The sequence below is a fragment of the Oncorhynchus nerka genome, linkage group LG24, assembly GCF_034236695.1.
Source record: "Oncorhynchus nerka isolate Pitt River linkage group LG24, Oner_Uvic_2.0, whole genome shotgun sequence".
Taxonomy (NCBI): domain Eukaryota; kingdom Metazoa; phylum Chordata; class Actinopteri; order Salmoniformes; family Salmonidae; genus Oncorhynchus; species Oncorhynchus nerka.
Genome location: NC_088419.1, coordinates 89,447,987 through 89,473,366, shown reverse-complemented (window position 1 = coordinate 89,473,366; position 25,380 = coordinate 89,447,987). Strand labels below are relative to the sequence as shown.

At 42.6% G+C, this 25,380-nt stretch overlaps 1 protein-coding gene across 1 annotated transcript; it reads left to right on the top strand.

Moving 5' to 3' along the window:
- The first annotated feature begins 430 nt into the window (after positions 1-430).
- Positions 431-25,354, top strand: pde6d (phosphodiesterase 6D, cGMP-specific, rod, delta). Its single transcript, XM_029650076.2, has 6 exons — positions 431-790; positions 20,970-21,058; positions 22,874-22,999; positions 24,305-24,410; positions 24,712-24,845; positions 24,947-25,354. The coding sequence occupies exons 1-5, from the start codon at positions 723-725 to the stop codon at positions 24,791-24,793; spliced, it is 471 nt and encodes a 156-aa protein (XP_029505936.1). The 5' UTR covers positions 431-722; the 3' UTR covers positions 24,794-24,845; positions 24,947-25,354.
- The last annotated feature ends 26 nt before the right edge of the window (positions 25,355-25,380 follow it).

The following is a 25,380-nucleotide window of genomic DNA, read 5'->3' as shown; positions in this document are numbered from 1 at the left end:
TTTGACAGGTCAATGAACAAGGCAGCACAGCTCTTTTTAGCATCCAAGGCATTGACAAGATCATTAACAACTAGCGTGGTTGCTGTGATAGTATTATGCCCAGGCCTAAAACCTGATTGGTTTATATTAAGAATACAATTATCAGATTAAAAAAAGGACACTCAGGATTGTGTATTCATACTATTTGTTCATGGTTCTATCTAGACAATTTGATTTAAAGCACAGGTGCAACAGCCCCTACACTAGATTCAAAGCTTTTGTGTCTGCAAATTGAGCGGTGCTCCTCAAATATCTCTGTATGATTTATCTTGTATAGATTCTGCCTGTGGCACTCGTGCAAGAAAAAAAGGGGGCGGAAATGGGGCGTTGCCTCCGCCTTTTGGCGTTGCCACTGGTGACGCGTCTCCCCCAGCCTGATCCCTCCCTAGACGCCCGGTTTCATTTGTTGTTTTGCGTGTTGCTTTGCTACCAGCGCAAGGTGTTCGGACGAATTAGCTGTCAATCTCCGACCAAAAATATATTTAGGGTAGGTTGATTAAGGGATCAGTACTGTAGCAGTTCCCAGTGAGATTCATTCTGGGTCTGTTAGAGGTTAATGTGATAGAGTCCTTGGACTTTATGCCAGTTTCAGGTGCATTTACATTAGCTTGGTAAAGCTAACTAACTGTACAGTAACATCACAAGCAACCTCAGTTTTTTTTTCTACGCTCACGAAATTGAAGATGTCCGACTCCGACATAATGTCTTCAACCGAAGACCGGGCCAAGGAGATCCTGAAGGGGTTTAAGCTGTATCCTTTTCAATTAATTGAGTTTTGCTTGGTTGTTTAGCTAGCTATTTGGCTACAGTCTTCAGTTAGCTAGCTAAGCCAGTTACGTTACCTGTCCTTGTTGTACCACGCTGGCTACTGTTAAGTCGTTAGCTAGTTCGTGGATGGCTAGTCTAGGCAACGTTAGCGAAGTTAGATAATATTTTCAGTCTGTTGATGGTTTATTAACTAACTAGTTGGTAGCGTTAGTGTTGCTTAGTGTCTTTCTTGGTCATATGCTCTGAATCTAACGTTAGTTTGCTGTCAAGTTAGCTTAACGTTAGCTAACAGTAACAGGCCTCGCTATGTTATCTAGTTATATACTCAACTCATAGATGTGGTGGTTAACTTTAGCCAATTATTTCGGATAAGTTGATAAGGAGCAGTTACATTGGACAATTAGATGCTATTTAGATATGCATTTAAGGTTAGCTGAATTGTTGCCGTCGCTAGTTTGCTGACTGGTTCTGACTGGCACTAAACTTTGAGTCGTTTGCTGATGCTCAGTCTCTGTAGCGTTACCTGTTCGAACATACAGAACAGTATTGGCCAATTGTCATGCATTGCCTATTACTTGTGCAAGAGCATCCTTTCTTACAGCATTAGTTTCGAGTTTTCGGGGTCTTTCATACCAAGTTGGTTTGGTGCGGTTTTTCCCGAACTCTTGTTAAATCCACATCAGTGTAGATGAAGGGGAGGAAGGATTTTTGAGACATGAGTTGTGTGTATGTGCCATTCAGAGGGTGAATGAGCGAGACCAAAATATTTACGTGTCTTTGAATAGGTTTGTGTCAAGAACTGCAACGCTGCTGGGTTTTTTCTTCATAAGTGTCTTCTTCTAAATGGCATTATTTGTTGTATTATTTAAACGATCCACTGTTTCCCATGTGTATCAAGAATGGTCCACCACCCAAAGGACAACCAGCCAACTTGATACAACTGGGGGAAGCATTGGAGTCAACATGGTCCAGCATCCCTGTGGAATGCTTTCGACACCTTGTAGAGTCCATGCCCACGATGAATTGATGCTGTTCTGAAGGCCAAAGGAGGTGTGCAACTCAATATTAGGTTTGTACACTCAGTGTTTTGTACACTGAGTGTGTAGTTTAGTGAGTGTGTAGTTTAGTGAGTGTGTAGTTTAGTGAGTGTGTAGTTTAGTGAGTGTGTAGTTTAGTGAGTGTGTAGTTTAGTGAGTGTGCCTCAGTGCAAAATAGATTTTGGTGCATATAGTTTGTATTATTAATTCACTATTTAGCAGTCTTATGGTTGTCTCGGGGCCTTTTGGTCCAAGAGACGATGTTCCAGTACTCTTTGCCTGGCGGTAGCAGCGTGAACAGTCTATGGCTTGGGTGGCTGGAGTCTTGGAAAAATTTTCAGGCCTTCCTCTGACATCGCATAATATAGAGGTACTGGATGGCAGGGAACTCGGCTCCAGTGATGTGCTGGGCTGTCTGCACCACCCTCTGTAGCGCTTTGCGGTCAAGGGTGGTGCATTTGCCGTACCAAGCGGCGATGCAGCCATTCAAGATGCCCCCGGTGGTGCAGCTGTAGAACTTTTGAGGATCCCGAGGGCCCGTGCCAAATCTTATCAGCCTCCTGAGGGAGAAGAGGTGCTGCCTTGCCCTCGTCGTGGGTATGTCTGTACCGTTGTTAAGTCTTTAGTGATGTGGACGACAAGGAACTTGAAGTTCTCAACCCACTCCACAACAGCCTGCTCCTGCTGAATACTGTGCTTGTGACAAGAGTTTTCACAAAGATTTCAGCTATAGTTCCAATCGGAATTCAACTATGATTGATTATTATAATATTGTGTATTAGCAGAAAGCAGGATCCCCACCATTATAGTGAATGGAAAGAAAAAAAATCTGTGGAATAAAGTTTAGAAGACAATCATAATTGCTTTCTAATACACTAGATGTATGTCCTTCAACCAATTTACTTTTAAATCTCACACAGAAAAAGTTAGAAGGATAATTTAGTCGCTAATGGCAGGTTGCATTAACCTGGTCAGCCTTCAACTTGAGTTACTCAATGAGGGGCAGTACTGAGCCTGCAACGTCTCTTCCTGGAGTAGCTCAAAGTGTGCATGTTATGTGTCCATGAGACAATGCGCTATTGAGTCTTCACATGGGAGTGAATGGTGTCACGTGATCGTTGTCCTTTCATATATACAGTACCAGTCAAAACTTTGGACACCAAGTCATTCAAAGGTTTTCCTTTATTTTCTACATTGAAGAATAATAGTGAAGACATCAACTATGAAATAACACACATGGAATCATGTAGTAACTAAATAAGTGTTAATCAAATCAAAATATATTTGAGATTCTTCGAAGTAGCCACCCTTTGCCTTGATGACAGCTTTGCACACTCATTAGCACTCCCATCACTCTCCTTCTTAGTCAAACAGCCCTTACACAGCCTGGCGCCTTTAGTCGTTTTTTTTTTTCCAGCAATTTGACCATAAAGCCTGTTTCACGTAGTCACCTCTGAACAGTTGATGTCTGTTACTTGAAATCTGTGAAGCATTTAGTTGGGCTGCAATTTAAGGCTGGTAACTCTAATGAACTTATCCTCTGTCTTCCTTTCCTCTGGCGGTTCTCATGAGAGCCAGTTTCATCATTGCTCTGGATGTTTTTTGCCATGAAGAAACGTTCAAAGTTCTTGACATTTTCCCGGAGTGGACCTCTGTTGTAGAGGATAAGTTCATTAGTTACCTGCCACAGAAATTGCAGTCCAAATAAATGCTTCACAGAGTTCAAGTAACAGACATCTCAACATCAACTGTTCAGAGGAGACTGCGTGAATCAGGCCTTCATGGTTGAATTGCTGCAAAGAAACCACTACTAAAGGACACCAATAAGGACACCTTGCTTGGGCCAAGAAACACGACAATGGACATTAGACCGGTGGAAATCTGTTTGTTCTGATGAGTCCAAATTTGATTTTTGGTTCCAACTGCCGTGTCTTTGTGAGACGAAGAGTAGGTGAACGGATAATCTCCGCATGTGTGGTTCCCACCGTGAAGCATGGAGGAGGAGGTGTAGGGGTGCTTTGCTGTTGACACTGTAAATGATTTATTTAGAATGAAAGACACATTTAACCAGCATGGCTACCACAGCATTCTGCAGCGATACGCCATCCCATCTGGTTTGGGCTTAGTGGGACTATCCTTTTGTTTTTCAACAGGACAATGACCCAAAACATACCTCCAGGCTGTGTAAGGGCTATTTGACCAAGAAGGAGAGTGATGGAGTGCTGCATCAGATGTCCTGGCCTCCACAATCACCCAACCTCAACCCAATTGAGATGGTTTAGAATGAGTTGGACCGCAGAGTGAAGGAAAAGCAGCCAACAAGTGTTCAGCATATGTGGGAAATCCTTCAAGACTGTTGGAAAAGCCTTCTAGGTGAAGCTGGTTGAGAAAATTCCAAGAGTGTGCAAAGCTGTCATCAAGGCAAAGGGTGGCTACTTTGAAGAATCTAAACCACAAAATATAGTTTTTTAACACTTTTTTAAATTTATTTTTTGGTTACTTTTTGGTCAGGATTCCATATGTGTTATGGTGTGTGTGTGTGTGTGGGGTAGAGACCTGAGGACTGAGACTTGTCTTTGCAAGTAGTCAGTGCTGTCCAAATGGTGTCTGGGAGAGAGGGCGGGAAGTGGGGTAGGGCAGGTTGTTGTAACTCATACCTATGTCTAACATTTTTAATCCTACCATAGTGGAGGAGGTCATTTGAGGAGCTTTCCATGTACCTTCCATGGGTAATGTTCAGTGCACCTCCCCTACTGTAGCTCAGATGGAAGCCCTTCTTCTGGTTTACATAGGCTAACACAAGCCAACGGTCCCAAAATAGGCACGGTAATGCGGACGAGATTAATCGCACCTACTCTACTGCCATCGGCTTCAAGACTGAAGATCCGTCGTTCTTTAATTACTCCCTGTACATTAAACATGACTTGGTAGCACTGAGGGTAGGCCTATTCAGTGTTGAATAGGTAAGGGATCGTGACTCGTGTAGCAGACTGCGTATTCATGACATTCAAGGCAAGATAGGCTTCATTTTCTAGGCTTCTCATTCTTAAATCCTTGATTTGCAATGACAGGGATTTACTGTCTTATGGTTCTCCTAACAGGCCTGGTGACTGAGTTAACATGCTACCAAGCACTGCATGGAGACACGGCCCGCTACATACTCCTAGAGTACCACAGTCGAGGTCATAATACCCATAAAATCTAGCAGTCGAACAATGAAATGGTTCCAATGGTTTTTCCACTGTTAATTTTTCCCCGTAGGGGACTATAGAAACACTTAAATGAAGGTCTGTTTTGTGTAGTCTTACCCTGGTGGGACGTTTTGATTACCATGCAAATCTCTCTCGGACAAGGTCCCACTTTTTTTAAAATGTATTTTGTTTGCCCCCTTTTTTCTCCACAATTTCGATCTTGTCTCATCGGAAGAGGCGATGGTCGAGTCATGCGTCCTCCGAAACATGACCCGCCAAACCATGCTTCTTAACACCAGCCTACTTAACCCGGAAGCCAGCCGCACCAATGTGTCGGACAAAACACCGTTTACCTGACAACCGAGGTCAGCCTGCAGGCACCTGGCCCTGAGTCGCTAGAGCGTGATAAGCCAAGTAAAGCCCCCCGGCCTAACGCGGACAACACTCGGCCTATTGTGCGCCACCCTAGGGGACTCCCGCTCACGGCTGGTTGTGATACAGTCCGGGATCGAACCCGGCTCTGTAGTGACACCCTTAGCACCGCGATGCAGTGCCTTAGACCGCTGTGCCATTCAGGAGGCCCCGGACAAGGTGACTTTTATCAATATATTTGCCTGTATTTACACTAGTAGGCAATGTTATGTAACCTTATTTAGTCAGACCTGTTATGGTGGGTTTTAATGTAATTGGTGTTCACACGTTTCTTTTTGAGGTAGAATAAATGTTGTGTTATTGATGCCTAATTGCAGACCTTATTTGCATTTTCTCTGTTGCAGAACCAATGGGTGTGCCAGAGTCTCATCACCTCTCAACTAAGGAAGCTGTTTCAACCTGGAACACTTTTCTCCTGCTTTGGTCTGTTTGTCGTTGCAGGAAGTCCTGAAGAGCTGGAGTGTATGAAGGGCTTTGTCCCAGCCCAGCTCTAACACCTGGCTTAAATAATCAACATAATGAATCACGGTTGTAAGCTAAGATTTGTATTCCAATATGAGCTGGGCAGGAACAAAAGCTTATACATACTCCTGCCATTCAGATCTGTAATTATTCTGTACTATGGGTACACATTTTTTGTGAGGGGAATTAATTTTGATGGTATTGCTATATACACTGCTCAAAAAAAATAAAGGGAACACTAAAATAACACATCCTAGATCTGAATTAATGAAATATTCTTATTAAATACTTTTTTCTTTACATAGTTGAATGTGCTGACAACAAAATCACACAAAAATGATCAATGGAAATCAAATTTATCAACCCATGGAGGTCTGGATTTGGAGTCACACTCAAAATTAATGTGGAAAACCACACTACAGGCTGATCCAACTTTGATGTAATGTCCTTAAAACAAGTCAAAATGAGGCTCAGTAGTGTGTGTGGCATCCACATGCCTGTATGACCTCCCTACAACGCCTGGGCATGCTCCTGATGAGGTGGCGGATGGTCTCCTGAGGGATCTCCTCCCAGACCTGGACTAAAGCATTCGCCAACTCCTGGACAGTCTGTGGTGCAATGGCGTTGGTGGATGGAGCGAGACATGATGTCCCAGATGTGCTCAATTGGATTCAGGTCTGGGGAACGGGCGGGCCAGTCCATAGCATCAATGCCTTCCTCTTGCAGGAACTGCTGACACACTCCAGCCACATGAGGTCTAGCATTGTCTTGCATTAGGAGGAACCCAGGGCCAACCGCACCAGCATATGGTCTCACAAGGGGTCTGAGGATCTCATCTCGGTACCTAATGGCAGTCGGGCTACCTCTGGCGAGCACATGGAGGGCTGTGCGGTCCCCCAAAGAAATGCCACCCCACACCATGACTGACCCACCGCCAAACCGGTCATGCTGGAGGATGTTGCAGGCAGCAGAACGTTCTCCACGGCGTCTCCAGACTCTGTCTCATGTGCTCAGTGTGAACCTGCTTTCATCTGTGAAGAGCACAGGGCGCCAGTGGCGAATTTGCCAATCTTGGTGTTCCCTGGCAAATGAAAAACGTCCTGCACGGTGTTGGGCTGTAAGCACAACCCCCACCTGTGGACGTCGGGCCCTCATACCACCCTCATGGAGTCTGTTTCTGACCGTTTGAGCAGACACATGCACATGTGTGGCCTGCTGGAGGTCATTTTGCAGGGCTTCTGGCAGTGCTCCTCCTTGCACAAGGGCGGAGGTAGTGGTCCTGCTGCTGGGTTGTTGCCCTCCTACGACCTCCTCCACATCTCCTGATGTACTGGCCTGTCTCCTGGTAGCGCCTCCATGCTCTGGACACTACGCTGACAGACACAGCAAACCTTCTTGCCTCAGCTCGCATTGATGTGCCATCCAGGATGAGCTGCACTACCTGAGCCACTTGTGTGGGTTGTAGACTCCATCTCATGCTACCACTAGAGTAAAGCACCGCCAGCATTCAAAAGTGACCAAAACATCAGCCAGGAAGCATAGGAACTGAGAAGTGGTCTGTGGTCACCCCCTGCAGAACCACTCCTTTATTGGGGGTGTCTTGCTAATTGCCTATAATTTCCACCTGTTGTCTATTCCATTTGCACAACAGCATGTGAAATGTATTGTCAATCAGTGTTGCTTCGTAAGTGGACAGTTTGATTTCACAGAAGTGTGATTAACTTGGAGTTACATTTTATTATTTAAGTGTTCCCTTTTATTTTTTTGAGCAGTGTGTATATATAATGCATGTCACACTCAAGTTGAACTTGTTGACTGATGCTAAGAGGGGAGCGGTTGCAACTAGAAGGCATCACTGGTCCACACCTGCACTGTCTGTCGGATGAGTAGTATTGGTTGGTACTGGCATGTGCCTTTCAGTTCCTCTCCATGTGTAGGCTATTGTACAGTATTTCACACAGTGCCTTCTGAAACTTTTCCACATTTTGATAAGTTACAGCCTTATTCTAAAATGGATTAGTTATTTTCTCCCTCATCAACACAGTACTCCATAATGACAAAGCAAAAATAGGTTTAGAAATTTGTGCAATTTCATTAACTGAAATATCACATTTACATAAGTATTCAGACCCCTTACTCAGTACTTTGTTGAAGCAACTTTGGCAGCGATTACAGTCTCGGGTCTTCTTGGGTATGACGCTACAAGCTTGGCACACCTGTATTTGCAGAGTTTCTCCCATTCCTCTCTGCAGATCCTCTTAAGCTCTGTCAGGTTGTATCGGAGCGTCGCTGCACAGCTATTTTCAGGTCTCTCGAGAGGTTCGATCGGGTTCAAGCCCGGGCTCTGGCTGGGCCACTCGAGGACGCTCAGAGACATGGCCCAATGCCACTCCTGCATCGTCTTGGCTGTGTGCTTAGGGTTGTTCTGCTGTTGGAAGGTGAACCTTCACCCCAGTTTGAGGTCCTGAGCTCTCTGGAGCAGGATTTTAATCAAGGATATCTGTACTTTGCTCCATTCATCTTTCCCTCGATCCTGACTAGTGTCCCTGTCGCTGAAAAACATCAACACAGAATGAAGCTGCCACCACCATGCTTCACCGTAGGGATGGTGCCATGTTTCCTCCAGGTGTCATGCTTTGCATTCAGGCCAAATAGTTAAATCTTGGTTTCAACGGACCAGATAATTTTGTTTCTCATGTTCTGAGTCCTTTAGGTGTCTTTTGGCAAATTCCAAGCGGGCTGTCTTGTTCCTTTTAGTGGCTTCTGTCTGGCCACTCTACCATAAAGGCCTGATTGGTGGAGTGCCACAGAAATGATCTTTGTCTTGGCTGTGTGCTTAGGGTTGTTATGAACTCGATGGTCACTTCTTGGTCACCTCCCTGAACAAGGCCATTCTCTCCCGATTGCTCTAGGAAGAGTCTTGTTGGTTACAAACTTCTTCCATTTAAGAATGATTGAGGCCACTATGTTCTTGGGGACCTTCAATGTTGCAGAAATGTTTTGGTACCCTTCCCCATATCTGTGCCCCGACACAATCCTGTCTCTGCTCGAGCTCTACAGACAATTCCTTCGACCTCATGGCTTGGTTTTTGCTCTGACATGCACTGTCAACTGTGGGACCTTATATAGACAGGTGTGTGCCTTTCCAAATCATGTCCAATCAATTTAATTTACCACAGGTGAACCCCAATCAAGTTGTAGAAATCTCAAGGATGATAAATGGAAACAGGATGCAACTGAGCTCAATGTCGAGTCTCATAGCAAAGGGTCTGAATACTTATTTACATAAGGTATTTCTTTTTAAATTTTTTGTAAAAAATTTGCAAACATTTCTAAAAACCTGTTATTGTTTTGTCCATTATGGGATTTTGTGTGTACAGTCGTGGCCAAAAGTTTTGGGAATGACACAAATATGAATTTCCACAATGTTTGCTGCTTCAGTATATTTAGATATTTTTGTCAGATGTTACGATGGAATACTGAAGTATAATTACAAGCATTTCATAAGTGTCAAAGGCTTTTATTGACAATTACATGAAGTTGATGCAAAGAGTCAGTATTTGCAGTGTTGACCCTCTTTTTCAAGACCACTGCAATCCACCATGGCATGCTGTCAATTAACTTCTGGGCCACATCAGGATGTTGTGATGTCATGATGCTGCTGATGGCAGTCCATTCTTGCATAATCAATGCTTGGAGTTTGTCAGAATTTGTGGGTGTTTGTTTGTCCACCCGCCTCTTGAGGATTGACCACAAGTTCTCAATTGGATTAAGGTCTGGGGAGTTTCCTGGCCATGGACCCAAAATATTAGTTATCACTTTTGCCTTATGGCAAGGTGCTCCATTATGTGGAAAAGGCATTGTTCATCGCCAAACTGTTCCTGGATGGTTGCGAGAAGTTGCTCTCGGAGGATGTGTTGGTACCATTCTTTATTCATGGCTGTGTTCTTAGGCAAAATTGTGAGTGAGCCCACTCCCTTGGTTGAGAAGCAACCCCACACATGAATGGTCTCAGGATGCTTTACTGTTGGCATGACACAAGACTGATGGTAAGCGCTCACCTTGTCTTCTCCGGACAAGCTTTTTTCCGGATGCCCCAAACAATCGGAAAAGGGATTCATCAGAGGAAATTACTTTACCCCACTCCTCAGCAGACCAATCCCTGTACCTTTTGCAGAATATCAGTCTATCCCTGATATTTTTCCTGGAGAGAATTGGCTTCTTTGCTGCCCTTCTTGACACCAGGCCATCCTCCAAAACTTGTGGTGCTCTGATCCCACAGCTGAATCAACTTTAGGAGACTGTCCTGGCGCTTGCTGGACTTTCTTGGGCGACCTGAAGCCTTCTTCACAACAATTGAACCGCTCTCCTTGAAGTTCTTGATGATCTGATAAATGGTTGATTTAGGTGCAATCTTACTGGCAGCAATATCCTTGCCTGTAAAGCCCTTTTTGTGCAAAGCAATGATGACAGCACATGTTTCCTTGCAGGTAACCATGGTTGACAGAGGAAGAACAATGATTCCAAGCACTACCCTCCTTTTGAAGTTTCCAGTCTGTTATTCAAACTCAATCAGCATGACAGAGTGATCTCCAGGCTTGTCCTCATCACCACTCACACCTGTGTTAACGAGAGAATCACTGACATGTCAGCTGGTCCTTTTGTGGCAGGGCTGAAATGCAGTGGAAATGTTTTTTGGAGGGGATTCAGTTCATTTGCATAGCGAAGAATTGCAATTCATCTGATCACTCTTCATAACATTCTGGAGTATATGCAAATTACCATCATACAAACTGAGACGGCAGACTTTATGAATATTCATATTTGTCATTCTCAACTTTTGGCCACGACTGACGAAATATTTAATACATTTTAGAACAAGGCTGTAATGTAACAAGGTAAGGAGTCTGAATACTTTCTGAATGCACTGTATGTGTAGTAGTTTCTCGCATTTCTTGGTTTATCATTTGTGTCAACTTTGGGAACTTCGCTAATCAAAAATGTGTTATTTTCCATTGAATTATTCTTCCACTTTGACACTAGATTTTTTTGCCAAAAAATGACATCCATTTTAATCCCACTTTGTAACACAACAAAATGTGGAAGAAGTCAAAGGGTATGAATAGTTCATGAAGAAGCTGTATTTAGGCATGGCTTCATTTTTTTTGTTGTCTTAAGTATTTCTCATTCTGCTGGAGTTTAACCTAGTACTTTATACTGAACAAAAATATGAACACAACATGCAATCACTTCAAATATTTTCTGAGTTACAGTTCGTGTTGCTACCATGTCTTTTTATTTTTTTGCTACAATGCTGTGTTGTCATGTGTTACTGCCATGTTGTTGTCTTAGGTATCTTTGGTGTCTCTCTTGCCTTTTGTTATTTAAAAAAAATAATAATAATCACAGCCCTTGTCCCCGCAGGAGGCCTTTTTGGTAGGCCGTCATTATAAATAATAATTGGTTCGTAACTGACTAGCCTAGTTAAATAACATTTGAGTAAATGCATTTAATTAGACCCTACTTTATGGATTTTACGTGACTGTAAATACAGATATGCAACTGTTGTTCACAGATACCTTGGGCCTCAGGATCTCGTCATAGTATTTCTGTGCATTCAAATTTCCATCGGTGAAATGCAATTGTGTGCATTGTCTGTCTCTTATGCTTGCCCATACTGTAACCCCACTGGCACCATGGGGCACTCTGTTCACAACGTTGACAACAGCAATCCGCTCACCCACACAGCGCCATATGTTGGAGGCGACTCATGGTAGAGAAATTAACATAAAATGATCTGGCTCTGTTGGGCATTCCTGCAGTCAACATGCCAATTGAGACATCTGTGGCATTGTGTTATTGTCCCCAGCACAAGGTACACCTGTGTAATGATCATGCTTTTTGATTTGCCACACCTGTCAGGTGGATGGATTATCTTGGCAAAGGAGAAACACTCACTAATAGGGATGCACACAATTTGAGAGAAATAAGCTTTTTGTGCACATGGAACATTTTGGGGGTCTATTATTTCAGCTCATATAACATGGGATCGACACAGTCCTGTTTGGCTCAGTTGGTAGAGCATGGTGCTTGCAATGCCAAGGTTGTGGGTTCTATTCCCACAGGGGACCAATGCAAAAAGAATGGAAATGTATTCACTCTTATCCAGAGCAATTTACAGTATCTGCTAAACTGGCTAAATATTGAGAAAAAATGGTTTATTTTGTTCAGTGTGTTTTAAGCCTACCTTCAACATCGTTATTTCTCCATTTGTAACTCACCCACCAAAAATCACAAAATGCCGTTTTACATTTTGCTTTATTTATGCTGGTCTAATTCCTATCATGGAAAAGCAGAAGAATCTGTGCGCTCTCATCCACTTCCGGCGCCGACAGAGATGGCCGCCTCGCTTCGCGTTCCTAGGAAACTATGCAGTTTTTTGTTTTTTTACGTGTTATTTCTTACATTAGTACCCCAGGTCATCTTAGGTTTCATTACATACAGTCGAGAAGAACTACTGAATATAAGATCAGCGTCAACTCACCATCAGTACGACCAAGAATATGTTTTCCGCGACGCGGATCCTGTGTTCTGCCTTACAAACAGGACAACGGAATGGATCGCATGCAGCGACCCAAGAAAACGACTCCGAAAAAGAGGGAAACGTAGCGGTCTTCTGGTCAGACTCCGGACAAGGGCACATCGCGCACCACTCCCCAGCATTCTTCTTGCCAATGTCCAGTCTCTTGACAACAAGGTTGATGAAATCCGAGCAAGGGTAGCATTCCAGAGGGACATCAGAGACTGCAATGTTCTCTGCTTCACGGAAACATGGCTTACTGGGAAGACGCTATCCGATGCGGTGCAGCCAACAGGTTTCTCCACGCATCGCGCCGACAGAAACAAACATCTTTCTGGTAAGAAGAGCGGCGGGGGCGTATGCCTCATGACTAACGAGACATGGTGTGATGAAGGAAACATACAGGAACTCAAATCCTTCTGTTCACCTGATTTAGAATTCCTCACAATCAAATGTAGACCGCATTATCTTCCAAGAGAATTCTCTTCGATTATAATCACAGCCGTATATATCCCCCAAGCAGACACATCGATGGCTCTGAACGAACTTTATTTAACTCTTTGCAAACTGGAAACCATTTATCCGGAGGCTGCATTCATTGTAGCTGGGGATTTTAACAAAGCTAATCTGAAAACAAGACTCCCTAAATTTTATCAGCATATCGATTGCGCAACCAGGGGTGGTAAAACCTTGGATCATTGTTACTCTAACTTCCGCGACGCATATAAGGCCCTGCCCCGCCCCCTTTCGGAAAAGCTGACCACGACTCCATTTTGTTGATCCCTGCCTACAGGCAGAAACTTAAACAAGAGGCTCCCACGCTGAGGTCTGTCCAACGCTGGTCAGACCAAGCTGACTCCACACTCCAAGACTGCTTCCATCACGTGGACTGGGACATGTTTCGTATTGCGTCAGATGAAAATATTGACGAATACGCTGATTCGGTGTGCGAGTTCATTAGAACGTGCGTCGAAGATGTCGTTCCCATAGCAACGATAAAAACATTCCCAAACCAGAAACCGTGGATTGATGGCAGCATTCGCGTGAAACTGAAAGCGCGAACCACTGCTTTTAATCAGGGCAAGGTGTCTGGTAACATGTCCGAATATAAACAATGCAGCTATTCCCTCCGCAAGGCTATTAAACAAGCTAAGCGTCAGTACAGGGACAAAGTGGAATCTCAATTCAATGGCTCAGACACAAGAGGCATGTGGCAGGGTCTACAGTCAATCACGGACTACAAGAAGAAACCCAGCCCAGTCACGGACCAGGATGTCTTGCTCCCAGGCAGACTAAATAACTTTTTGCCCGCTTTGAGGACAATACAGTGCCACTGACACGGCCTGCAACGAAAACATGCGGTCTCTCCTTCACTGCAGCCGAGGTGAGTAAGACATTTAAACGTGTTAACCCTCGCAAGGCTGCAGGCCCAGACGGCATCCCCAGCCGCGCCCTCAGAGCATGCGCAGACCAGCTGGCCGGTGTGTTTACGGACATATTCAATCAATCCCTATACCAGTCTGCTGTTCCCACATGCTTCAAGAGGGCCACCATTGTTCCTGTTCCCAAGAAAGCTAAGGTAACTGAGCTAAACGACTACCGCCCCGTAGCACTCACTTCCGTCATCATGAAGTGCTTTGAGAGACTAGTCAAGGACCATATCACCTCCACCCTACCTGACACCCTAGACCCACTCCAATTTGCTTACCGCCCAAATAGGTCCACAGACGATGCAATCTCAACCACACTGCACACTGCCCTAACCCACCTGGACAAGAGGAATACCTATGTGAGAATGCTGTTCATCGACTACAGCTCGGCATTCAACACCATAGTACCCTCCAAGCTCGTCATCAAGCTCGAGACCCTGGGTCTCGGCCCGCCCTGTGCAACTGGGTACTGGACTTCCTGACGGGCCGCCCCCAGGTGGTGAGGGTAGGCAACAACATCTCCTCCCCGCTGATCCTCAACACGGGGGGCCCCACAAGGGTGCGTTCTGAGCCCTCTCCTGTACTCCCTGTTCACCCACGACTGCGTGGCCACGCACGCCTCCAACTCAATCATCAAGTTTGCGGACGACACAACAGTGGTAGGCTTGATTACCAACAACGACGAGACGGCCTACAGGGAGGAGGTGAGGGCCCTCGGAGTGTGGTGTCAGGAAAATAACCTCACACTCAACGTCAACAAAACTAAGGAGATGATTGTGGACTTCAGGAAACAGCAGAGGGAACACCCCCTATCCACATCGATGGAACAGTAGTGGAGAGGGTAGCAAGTTTTAAGTTCCTCGGCATACACATCACAGACAAACTGAATTGGTCCACTCACACTGACAGCGTCGTGAAGAAGGCGCAGCAGCGCCTCTTCAACCTCAGGAGGCTGAAGAAATTCGGCTTGTCACCAAAAGCACTCACGAACTTCTACAGATGCACAATCGAGAGCATCCTGGCGGGCTGTATCACCGCCTGGTACGGCAACTGCTCCGCCCTCAACCGTAAGGCTCTCCAGAGGGTAGTGAGGTCTGCACAACGCATCACCGGGGGCAAACTACCTGCCCTCCAGGACACCTACACCACCCGATGTTACAGGAAGGCCATAAAGATCATCAAGGACATCAACCACCCGAACCACTGCCTGTTCACCCCGCTATCATCCAGAAGGCGAGGTCAGTACAGGTGCATCAAAGCTGGGACCGAGAGACTGAAAAACAGCTTCTATCTCAAGGCCATCAGACTGTTAAACAGCCACCACTAACATTGAGTGGCTGCTGCCAACACACTGTCATTGACACTGACCCAACTCCAGCCACTTTAATAATGGGAATTGATGGGAAATGATGTAAATATATCACTAGCCACTTTAAACAATGCTACCTTATATAATGTTACTTACCCTACATTATTCATCTCATATGCATACGTATATACTGTACTCTACATCATCGACTGCATCCTTATGTAATACATGTATCACTAGCCACTTTAACTATGCCACTTTGTTTACTTTGTCTACATACTCATCTCATATGTATATACTGTACTCGATACCATCTACTGTATGCTGCTCTGTACCATCACTCACTCATATATCCTTATGTACATATTCTTTATCCCCTTACACTGTGTATAAGACAGTAGTTTTAGAATTGTTAGTTAGATTACTTGTTGGTTATCACTGCATTGTCGGAACTAGAAGCACAAGCATTTCGCTACACTCGCATTAACATCTGCTAACCATGTGTATGTGACAAATAAAATTTGATTTGATTTAAATAGTTTAAGCTTTACTTCAAGACATATGTTTATTTTATGTATGCATTGTTTACTATTTAGATTTCTGTAAAACAATGTAATTGGTGGAGTTAAGGTGTTTGACTTGATTGATGAGTGACTAGGTGCGTTCTTGTCAAATAAATATGCTTATTCATTCATGACCTGTTAAATTCTACTATGAATAAGTCTGGCTTTGAATCTGCAACCGAATGTGTTAAGTTAGTTCTGAATCGCTTTAATACAGTAGTGCATTCTGACACCATTTAATTGAAATAGGTATCACCTCGTTCATATAGTTGGCAGAACTGATAAGGGATGAAATGTATACCACCAGCTAAAGGAGAAGAGGATCTAGTAAAAGAAGGTTATGTTGCTATTTTCACTTAGGTAGGTTAGCTAGCTAGCGACTTTGCTAAAAAAAAAAAAAAATATATATATATATATATATATAGCCTAGTATTCATGGCATAATGTAAATGTCTGACTGATAGTATTGTGTACAAAACCAAATGCATAAGCCAACAAATATTATTTAAATGATTTAGATCAGTAAATCAAAATATTTTGTTTTGTTACAAGGTAGCTAGCTAGCTGACAGCAAAGGTGTCCGTTAGAGAAGTCTTGCAGGAATTTTTATGATGTGTACTTTGATGGTAATTAGCATTTTCAAATTTCAAAGTAAATGGAGCTGACTATATTGATAAAAGTAACCTTGTCCTAGAGTGATTTACATGGTTATCAAAACGTAATGCCAGGGAAAACCTACATGAAATGCAGGCCTTGTTCGAAAGGGTTCTAAAATGGGTGGTTTATAAATGTAGGAACCATTTCCGTTTTTGACCGCTAGGTTTTATGGGGCTCTATTGTGTACCTGATTTTACAACCTTTGCAAAAGAGGTTAGCCTTTGAATTTTGTTTGGTTGTGTATTGCGAGAGAATCGCGAGGGTCGCAGTGGTCTAAGGCACTCTCATCACTACAGTCCCTGGTTCGAAATCCAGGTTCTGATTGGGAGTCCCATAAGGTGGCGCACAATTGGCCTAGCGTTGTCTGGGTTAGGCCGTCATTGTAAATAAGAATTTGTTCTTAACTGACTTGCCTAGTTAAATAAAGGTTAAAAAAATTGTTATTAAAAAAACTAAATGATACAGTGGATAGTCTAGCTGTTTCAAGTGTAAGATGATTCTTCTGAGACCAATCAATCTGTACTCTGAGGAATTGTCCATCTTTGAACTAAAACCACCCCCCCCCCTCCTTAAAAATGTACGTAACGAGCATCAGATTAATCGTGATTACAACGTCATCAAGAAACAGGCTACATTCACACAGATTTCTCAAGGTTTTCCATCAAATGAATCTAGAAGTGGTGTATTTATTTGATGTGTGCTGTGTGGTGACTATCGGGTTAAGGAGGTCAGGAAGTCTTCCCCAGCATGACCAGGTTTTTGACCTGTAGGTCATTGTCTTATGCAATGAGGATATTTATAGAAAGCACTAGAAGTTGTATCACAGCAGGGAGAATTCAAAGAAGGCACAAGATGTGCTACAACTCAGCGTCATCACCAATTTGCTTGTTTTTGCAAACTTTGACGACGACACTATCGTAATTGTTTTCAGTTATTACAAATTCTAAGTCTAGCGTAATATGTAGGTATAACCTGAAATGATGAAAGTGTGATTTGTGTGCTTTTCCCTTGTGCTGCCTAATCAGATGATTTGATACTTTGATTCCTGGGAACTGCCTTGCATCCATGAATAACCCAGTAGCGTGTGCCTTAGGCCTAGGCTATAGCCGATTACCCAAGTCGTGCTGAGAATCCTGCCTTTCCATAGAACACCACAGTTTTTTATTAAGCCGCCCTACAGTAGTTCATTGTATTGAAAAACCTCTCTGCAGTTTGGTTAATTAGACAAATGTACATCTCAGACTAAAAATCTACAGGCTACATGACTGATTTATGTATGATGCTGTTGCTGCATTGGGCTTCCTGGCTTGTACAACATTGCCTCTGTTATGTCCCTAAGGAAAGGCAAAGGCTGGCCTCGGAGGAGAATGCAGTGTGCACTGTAGCCAGCTTCTCCTTCCCCTGAGTAGATCTGACTTGCATTTTAATCTGTCCCTGTAACAAACTGATTCACAGAACTGTGTGAACACAATGACTGGCTAACCTCACAGGGAAAGTCTTGAGTGGGTCTAGTGTAGTGGTAGGATATTTCAGCTTTAAGACTTCAGAAAAGTAAAACTGTCTCAATTGCATTTCTGAAGATGTTTGTTACAAAAAAAATGTTTTTTGAAATGTAATAATTTGCAATGCTTTCATTTGACAGTTTATGCAATATTCCATGCGTCATGACTTTTAATGTCTCGTGTTTATTGCATGTGCAGTCAAATGTGATTTTCCTGTGTTTTATATTCCCACTATGAGGTAGGAATAATACTCTGTGATAGTCTAAGTTCCTGTGTTTTATATTCCCACTATGAGGTAGGAATAATACTCTGTGATAGTCTAAGATCTGTTTTGAAGAGAGAAAAAAAAAGATTTTTGAAATGTCAGCTTCTTTGCATGGGTGGGTTCTTTATGCCACTTGGCTACATCGCCAGGTGATACAAGTTAACCCTATCAGTCCCGAGACGCCAACGAAAATCGTCTTTTCATTGATCTGCATGTCCAGCCTTTATATTTAGTCTCACAATGAAGTGTTTTAAACAAATCTCAACAACAACTCAAATGTCTGCCAAAAAGCAACAAACAAACAAAATGATAAAAATGCATTTCTGAATGCTGTAAATACAGAAATGGTTTGCTCTGTGGGAAATCAATATCCAACTAGTCAGTGACAACTGGGTAGAGTTTGACAGCAACTATGTGAGCTTGTTACAATATTATAGACGGTATGACCTTGGATTCATTTGGTTAATAGACCATAACAAAGAGAGTTTGCCCTCCATTAATAGCTAGTTTTCAGGTTACATATCCCTCACACTAGGCTCCTCCAATTATGCCCCTCACTCAGGCTACTCCCGGACAGTCTTAGCAAAATTGTTCTTTAAGAAATTGCTTTTTTGCTAAGATTTTTTTTTTTTTTTACCATTTTATTTGAAAAGCAATCACAGTAAGGTACTTAATTGTTACCCAGAACATATTTGATATTGAGAAGAAGAGGGGGGAAAAAATTATACATGGACCATTTTTAAAGCTACTCTTTAAAAATGGATTGGGCTTAAGTGAGGCTAGCATGACCCTAGGGGCTAATTAAAAGCCTGTTTGAGTATGTTCAGGAACAAGGGTCTATCCCCCTTGCGGATATTCTCTGCTTAGCGCCAGGGATCTCAGTAGGTATGATCCTGGAGACATCTGTCACCTGTTTCCCCACCGGGCCTAATAGAACTGCGTTGAGCTGACATCTTTATCCGGGCCTATTATGAAGAACTTTGTGTTGTCTAGGCTTTGACCTTAGAATGTACTGGAAACATTCTCCCGGAATTGTTCTCTGCAGCCAGTTAAGGAGCTTAATTTAAAAATATATATATTTATAATATATCTAAATATAATTTATATATATATATATAATTCACATTGAAGCAGCAGCAGGACAGATCGTACTCTAATCCATTCATAAAACGTTAGATGGGTCGACGCTGCTAAATTGCTTCGTCCCCCAGTCATTGTCCAGCAGGACTGACAACTGTTGAAATCAATTTAAATGATGTAGGAGACAGACTGCACAAAGTCCACAGCCAAAATATTACCTAACAAACCCGCCTCACACACAGCATCCCAGTCATGTACAGAGTTTTTGAATGAAGGGGTAAAACTGTAGCCTCGTGTATACCAGACTGATTACCACTGCGCAGCAAACCATTCATGTAAACTTGCAAGATCAGGGTGGCTTGCGAGGCTAGTAAACCTTTTGGTAGTAGGCCTGTGTTTTCTGAGGAAGTTTCTATTGAGGTGACAGAGCCACGCACTGTAGACTTGAGTTTCAGTCTAGGAGGTTGTGGGAAGCTGCTGGGAGGTTGGTGACTGAGCTGGTGACTGAGCTGACCCAATGTTGCTGGGATGCAGTCTGTCAGATTTTGAAAGGATTAAATGATTCAAAGCACCACACGTTTAATCTCGCTAAAACAGCTAGCTAAACTCAGCGTAGGAGTTGGTTGCGCCATGTTTCTGTTTTCACTTCACATCAACTGTTATTTTCCTACCTGCTGTTTTGAAATTTGGTCATTCTATATTTTGACTCTTATTGTTAGTTTGAAAGAATTGATCCCGTGTGCGGAATGGATCGACAGACACTTTGCTCTTCCGATTTAATTCCGTTTTGCTGTTTGAAGCACTTAGTCATGAAATAGTCATGTCAACTGAATGGCATTGTGTCCTGAGGAGGGCTGGTGCTGACACCCTTTTGGGGGGAGGGGGAGCACAGATGGTCTTGACACAGGAGTTCAGGTGCTTCTGACATGGAGTACCCTCTAGTTGACACACGAGCCACATCTTCAGGTCGGCTTCCAGAGCCGAGTCAGAAACTCTTTGTTCTGTTAGCACCAGCTGGAGAACTGTTACGTGACACACTTGCCTCGGCTTGCACCACTTGACCTATTAGAAGACGTTAGCTAGTAGTAGCTACATAATCATGGGCGGCTTTATTGGCCACTCCAATAAAAGAACATTGTGTGAGAGCTGATGTAAATAACTAGAGCCACAAACGTCAGCTCTCTTAAGAGTTTCGGAAGTATAAAAATAGACCTAGACAGTTTCTTTTTTTGGCTTTAACTCGTGCCCACTAGTTGAATTATCAACAAAACCTGTGTCCGTTGGTTAGCTTTTTTGTTGTTGTCCGAGACTGAGTTGAACATCTGTTGCATACTTCTGGATTACCTGTTGGTTCCGAGAGATCAAAGGTTGTATATTGTTGTGTATTTACCTCCTTTTGATTGGGCTTGGCTACTCTTTGAATTGTCTGACAGTTGGCTTCCACTAAACTATCGTAACTTGATGGGTTTCCTGTTATCCTGCAACCTTGAGGAATATTGGCGTTACTTAATTGATCCCTGGCTCTGAGGGAAAATTCTAAGGTTTGCCACGAGCTGCAGACACAAACAGTACAGACCAGAACCTAGACAAGGCTACTGTTGCCTGATGGAAGTACATGGCTGTGTCCGTAGTGTTCCTTGACTCCCTCTGCCAGAAACTGGATGAACTTGCGTGATGCTGAGACTGGGAAGGTGCTGTGGCAGGGAACGGAGGATCTGTCTCTTCCTGGGGTCGAACATGAAGGTACTGGCTGGTTTTACTGTCATCTTGCTTCCCTCCTGGAGGAAACCTGGATTTTTAGGCCGAATATTCCAACCCCTACCAAGATGACCACTCGGTTCTAACCATCCCAACAGTCAGTTTTTCCTTAAGAGCTTGAACCCCTGAACCAATGTCAAAATACCCTAAATGATAATTAGCAATTTACCTCTAAACATAGTTAACATGTTGTGCCATGTTAATATTGTGTATATTATGATCAATAGAAAAGGGAGCATGTATGTTACGTGAGAAAGTAGCCTAGCTCTAGGTAAACATTAGGGGCCTAATTTATAAATCTATAATTTCTTAATTCGCCATTTCTGAAAAGTTTGCATGTACAAAAATAGAGAGATTTATCAACTTGGCGCACGCCATACATAAGCATGTTTCTCGTTATAAATCAAACCTGTCATAAAACTGTGTGTGAACGTGCATTGGTGGGGCGGCAGTGGTTAGAGCGTTGGACTAGTAACCGAAAGGTTGCAAGATCGAACCCCACGAGCTGACAAGGTAAAAATCTGTCATTCTGCCCCTGAACAAGGCAGTTAAACCACTGTTCCTAGGCCATCATTGAAAATAAGTATTTGTTCTTAACTGGCTTGCCTAGTTAAATAAAATAAAAAGTGCTCCACCTGAAAAACGCTCTCCATGTGGTGACAATAACGCCCTTTTTATTTGAGTTATAATTTGGAACTATTGGCATTAGGCCACAGCATGCAAAAGACATTCAATATTTAGTTCATCCAGATATTATTGGGTTTATATGTTCTACCTTGGTATAGACTATGAGCTTAAATGGACATTGATATCACACAGCAATACTGTAGCCTAAGTTTACACAAACTGTCAAATATTTTACATAAAGCTACCAGTTTATTTACTGTGTGTGCAGCATGTTCTAATCTTCTGCAGTCATTTATGCTGTTTCTGGAAAAGGACTGTCAGTTTCTGAAAGAGAAGAAATTGTTGTGGACATGTCTACAGAACATTTTAATTCAACAATGTTTTGCATTGATCCCCCCCCCCCCCCCCCAACCTAAATATGGACTGCCTGCGAATTGTGAAACATTGTCTAAGGCAGGCTACAAATTAAAATGGAATTCCATTAACTTACTTCCAGTAGCTTACTAAGACCTAAATCAATGTTCAAGATCAATGGTTCACCTGTTAAATTCGACCCGCATAACGGTATTATAAACCGCACTACCTATGATATTGCAAAACTTGAAATACATATAACCTATCTATTTACTAGGCTACTAGGTCCAATTAAATGAGAGATGCGCATGGTAATTTGTTGTATGGCTTCTTTAGGAATATAAACCCAATCAAGACCAGAAAAGGTAATGAATATATGCAATGGCAATGGCTATATAATATATAGGAAAAAGATTCCTATTTCAAATGATTTTAGATTCTAAAATAAAAATGGATCCTCTCAGTAATGGTAAATGGCTGCATTCTTTTCTTTTTTTTACTGTTATTTTTTATGAATATGCATGAATGCGATTTACACAAATGACTTACTTGCCAGCTTGCAATACAATATTTCAATCACAAGCAGATGTGCTTACACATGGTCTAAAGTTGACAGGGATGTGAACACATTCTCACATCAAGTACATTTTTTCATAAATGCCAACTTTAGCGTGAACTGGCACACGCACATTTTGGGGTATATTTTGTATATACGCACAGTTTGTAAATGAGGCCCCAGGATGTTGTTTGTGTTTGTGACTGCATTTCTTCTCTCCTAATTGGTAGTTTGACCGTCTGTTTTTTTTTATTTCCTTGCAGCTCGAGTCCCCAAGAAAATTCTCAAGTGCAAAGCTGTGTCCAGAGAGCTAAATTTCTCTTCATCAGAAAAACTGGAAAAGTTCCGCCTTGAGCAGAAGGTCTTCTTCAAAGGCCAGTGTTTAGAAGGTACTAGTCTCTCTGATCTGTTTCAATAAGCGTTTCATATACAGGTAACTGCCAAAATAAAGGAAACACCAACATAGTGTCTTAATAGGGTATTGGACCACCACGAGCTGCCAGAACATATTCAAATGCACCTTGGCATAGATTCTAGAAGTGTCTGGAACTCTGTTGGAGGGATACAACACCATTCGTCCACAATAAATAAAATAAAATGTGGTGTTTTGTTGATGGTGGTGGGAAAACGTTGTCTCAGGCGCCGCTCTAGAATCTCCCATAAGTGTTTAATTGGGTTAAGATCTGGTGACAGAGACACACACACCCATTACAGACAGAAATGAACATTCATTTATCTGACAACAGCTCTTTTGGACATTCCTGCAGCAGTCAGCATGACAATTGCACGCTCCCTCAATTTGAGACCTGGATAATCTTTGCAAAGGAGACCTGCTCAGTAACAAGGATGTAAAGCTTTTTGTGCTTATGGAACATTTCTGGGATCTTTTATTTCAGCTCTTCAAACACGAGAACAACTTACATGTTGCGTTTTACATTTTTGTTCAATATACTTTGTATGCCTCATTTACTCAAGTTTTTCCTTTATTTTGGCAGTTACCTATATCACAGATTATCCATTTTATTGACATGATACTGTAGTGGCCGCTCTAACAAGGTAAAAAAAATGTCTTCAAAAATGGAAGGCAGTCTGGAGGTGGCAAGAGCCGGTTGGACCATTCTAGCCAATGAGAGGGCAGATACGCATGTGAACAATAGGCACAACGGTTACCACAGATACAGTCAAAATTGGCTATATCGTGAAATATTATTTAAGATTACTGTAAGGTATAAGGTTAGCAGTGTGAGTAATGTTAGGTTTAAAATCACATCTTAGAAATAGGCAGGGTTTATGACTTTGTGGCTGTGGTAACTAGTGTCAACCAGGCATACCTCCAATGTTTTTTTTTAAGTTGCCGGGATTTCATGTGTCCTACTTATATCAGTACATTCGTAACAACCTAATCATTACGAAACTTATATTCGGTCTAATGAGCCACGCATAGCAAAAAAGCCATTACATTTTTTGTTAACCAAATTCAACACTAAATGACCTCCAATCAAAAACTCTGCTTGGTGACCAAAAACATTTTTAAAACGCCACCCACCTGCTGAAGAAGACAGATTTTGGGCTCAGTTATCCCTCTTGCTTCGCCTCTTCCTTTCTGCCTGTATGTACTAAAGAATAAAATATCCGTGCATAGTGAATAAACACTGATTGAATGTATTTTGGATGGCTCTCTCCTCTACCTGCAGAATGGTTCTTTGAGTTTGGCTTTGTGATTCCCAACTCCACAAACACATGGCAGTCTTTGATAGAGGCGGCTCCAGAGTCGCAGATGATGCCTGCAAATGTTTTAACGTAAGAGAAACTATTTCAGCCTTTTGCATTTATCTGCATGGGTTGTTGGGTCTTTTGTTCATTGTCCTACTTTTGGGTTGTGAAATTGTTTGTAAGGTAATACAGAACTGTCACTCACTAGGCTGCATCTTGAATAAGTAAAGAGGCTACAGCCAAATATTCCTTCACACTTTATCTATTCTACACCAAACTTCCTGTAAACTGCAATGTCCTCGTTATGGAGGCGTCTTTGTCTCATATTTTGCAGCTAGAGAATAGTGTTTGCTGAATTGTAATGTTTCTTCGTTTCTCTCCCTTGCAGTGGAAATGTTGTTATAGAGACCAAGTTCTTTGATGACGATCTTCACGTCAGCACCTCCCGAGTACGACTTTTCTATGTCTGAAGAAGAACGAACAACTTTACTTTTTTTCTTCTTTTTTCTATTAATCCTTGAAGTGAGCGTGGGGGGGGGAACAGGACCATGCATACACAACTGATTGTTGTTATCCAATGGTCACTGGAAGCCGAGTTCGACGGAGTGCGTTTCTCTTTACAGTGACGGGTACGGGTGACGGCAGCACTAAAAGGGAACAATGCGGGAAGAAAGTGTCATCCAACCAAGTCATCAAGATCACACTGGCTTCTTGGCAGACGAGACTTTTTGTATGTAAATATATATATATATATATATATGGGCAAAGATGATGCTCATGGCAAGAAACCATGTAAATTATTTTATTTGTACATTCATTATTTCCCCCTTGTCATTCCAGAAGTGTCACCCTGCGATGTACACAGCTCCATTGTCACCTTGTGTTTTTGATGTTTGCTTTCAGTTGATGTTGTGGTTGCTGATATTGTCATTGTTTGGATTTCTTTTCTTTTTTTTTATAGCTGTTACTAATCTTGTAAAATAGGCTGTGTTTATTACTACACAATTATGGATTAAAATATGTTCACTACATTTTTTTTGTAGTTGATGAAGTTTAA

Coding starts and splice junctions, on each gene's coding strand:
- pde6d (XM_029650076.2), top strand. CDS start 723: ATGTCCGACTCCGACATAATGTCTTCAACCGAAGACCGGGCCAAGGAG. Junction 791..20,969: donor ATCCTGAAGGGGTTTAAGCT/GTATCCTTTTCA, acceptor TCCCTCTGCCAG/AAACTGGATGAACTTGCGTG. Junction 24,411..24,711: donor ATGCCTGCAAATGTTTTAAC/GTAAGAGAAACT, acceptor TCTCCCTTGCAG/TGGAAATGTTGTTATAGAGA.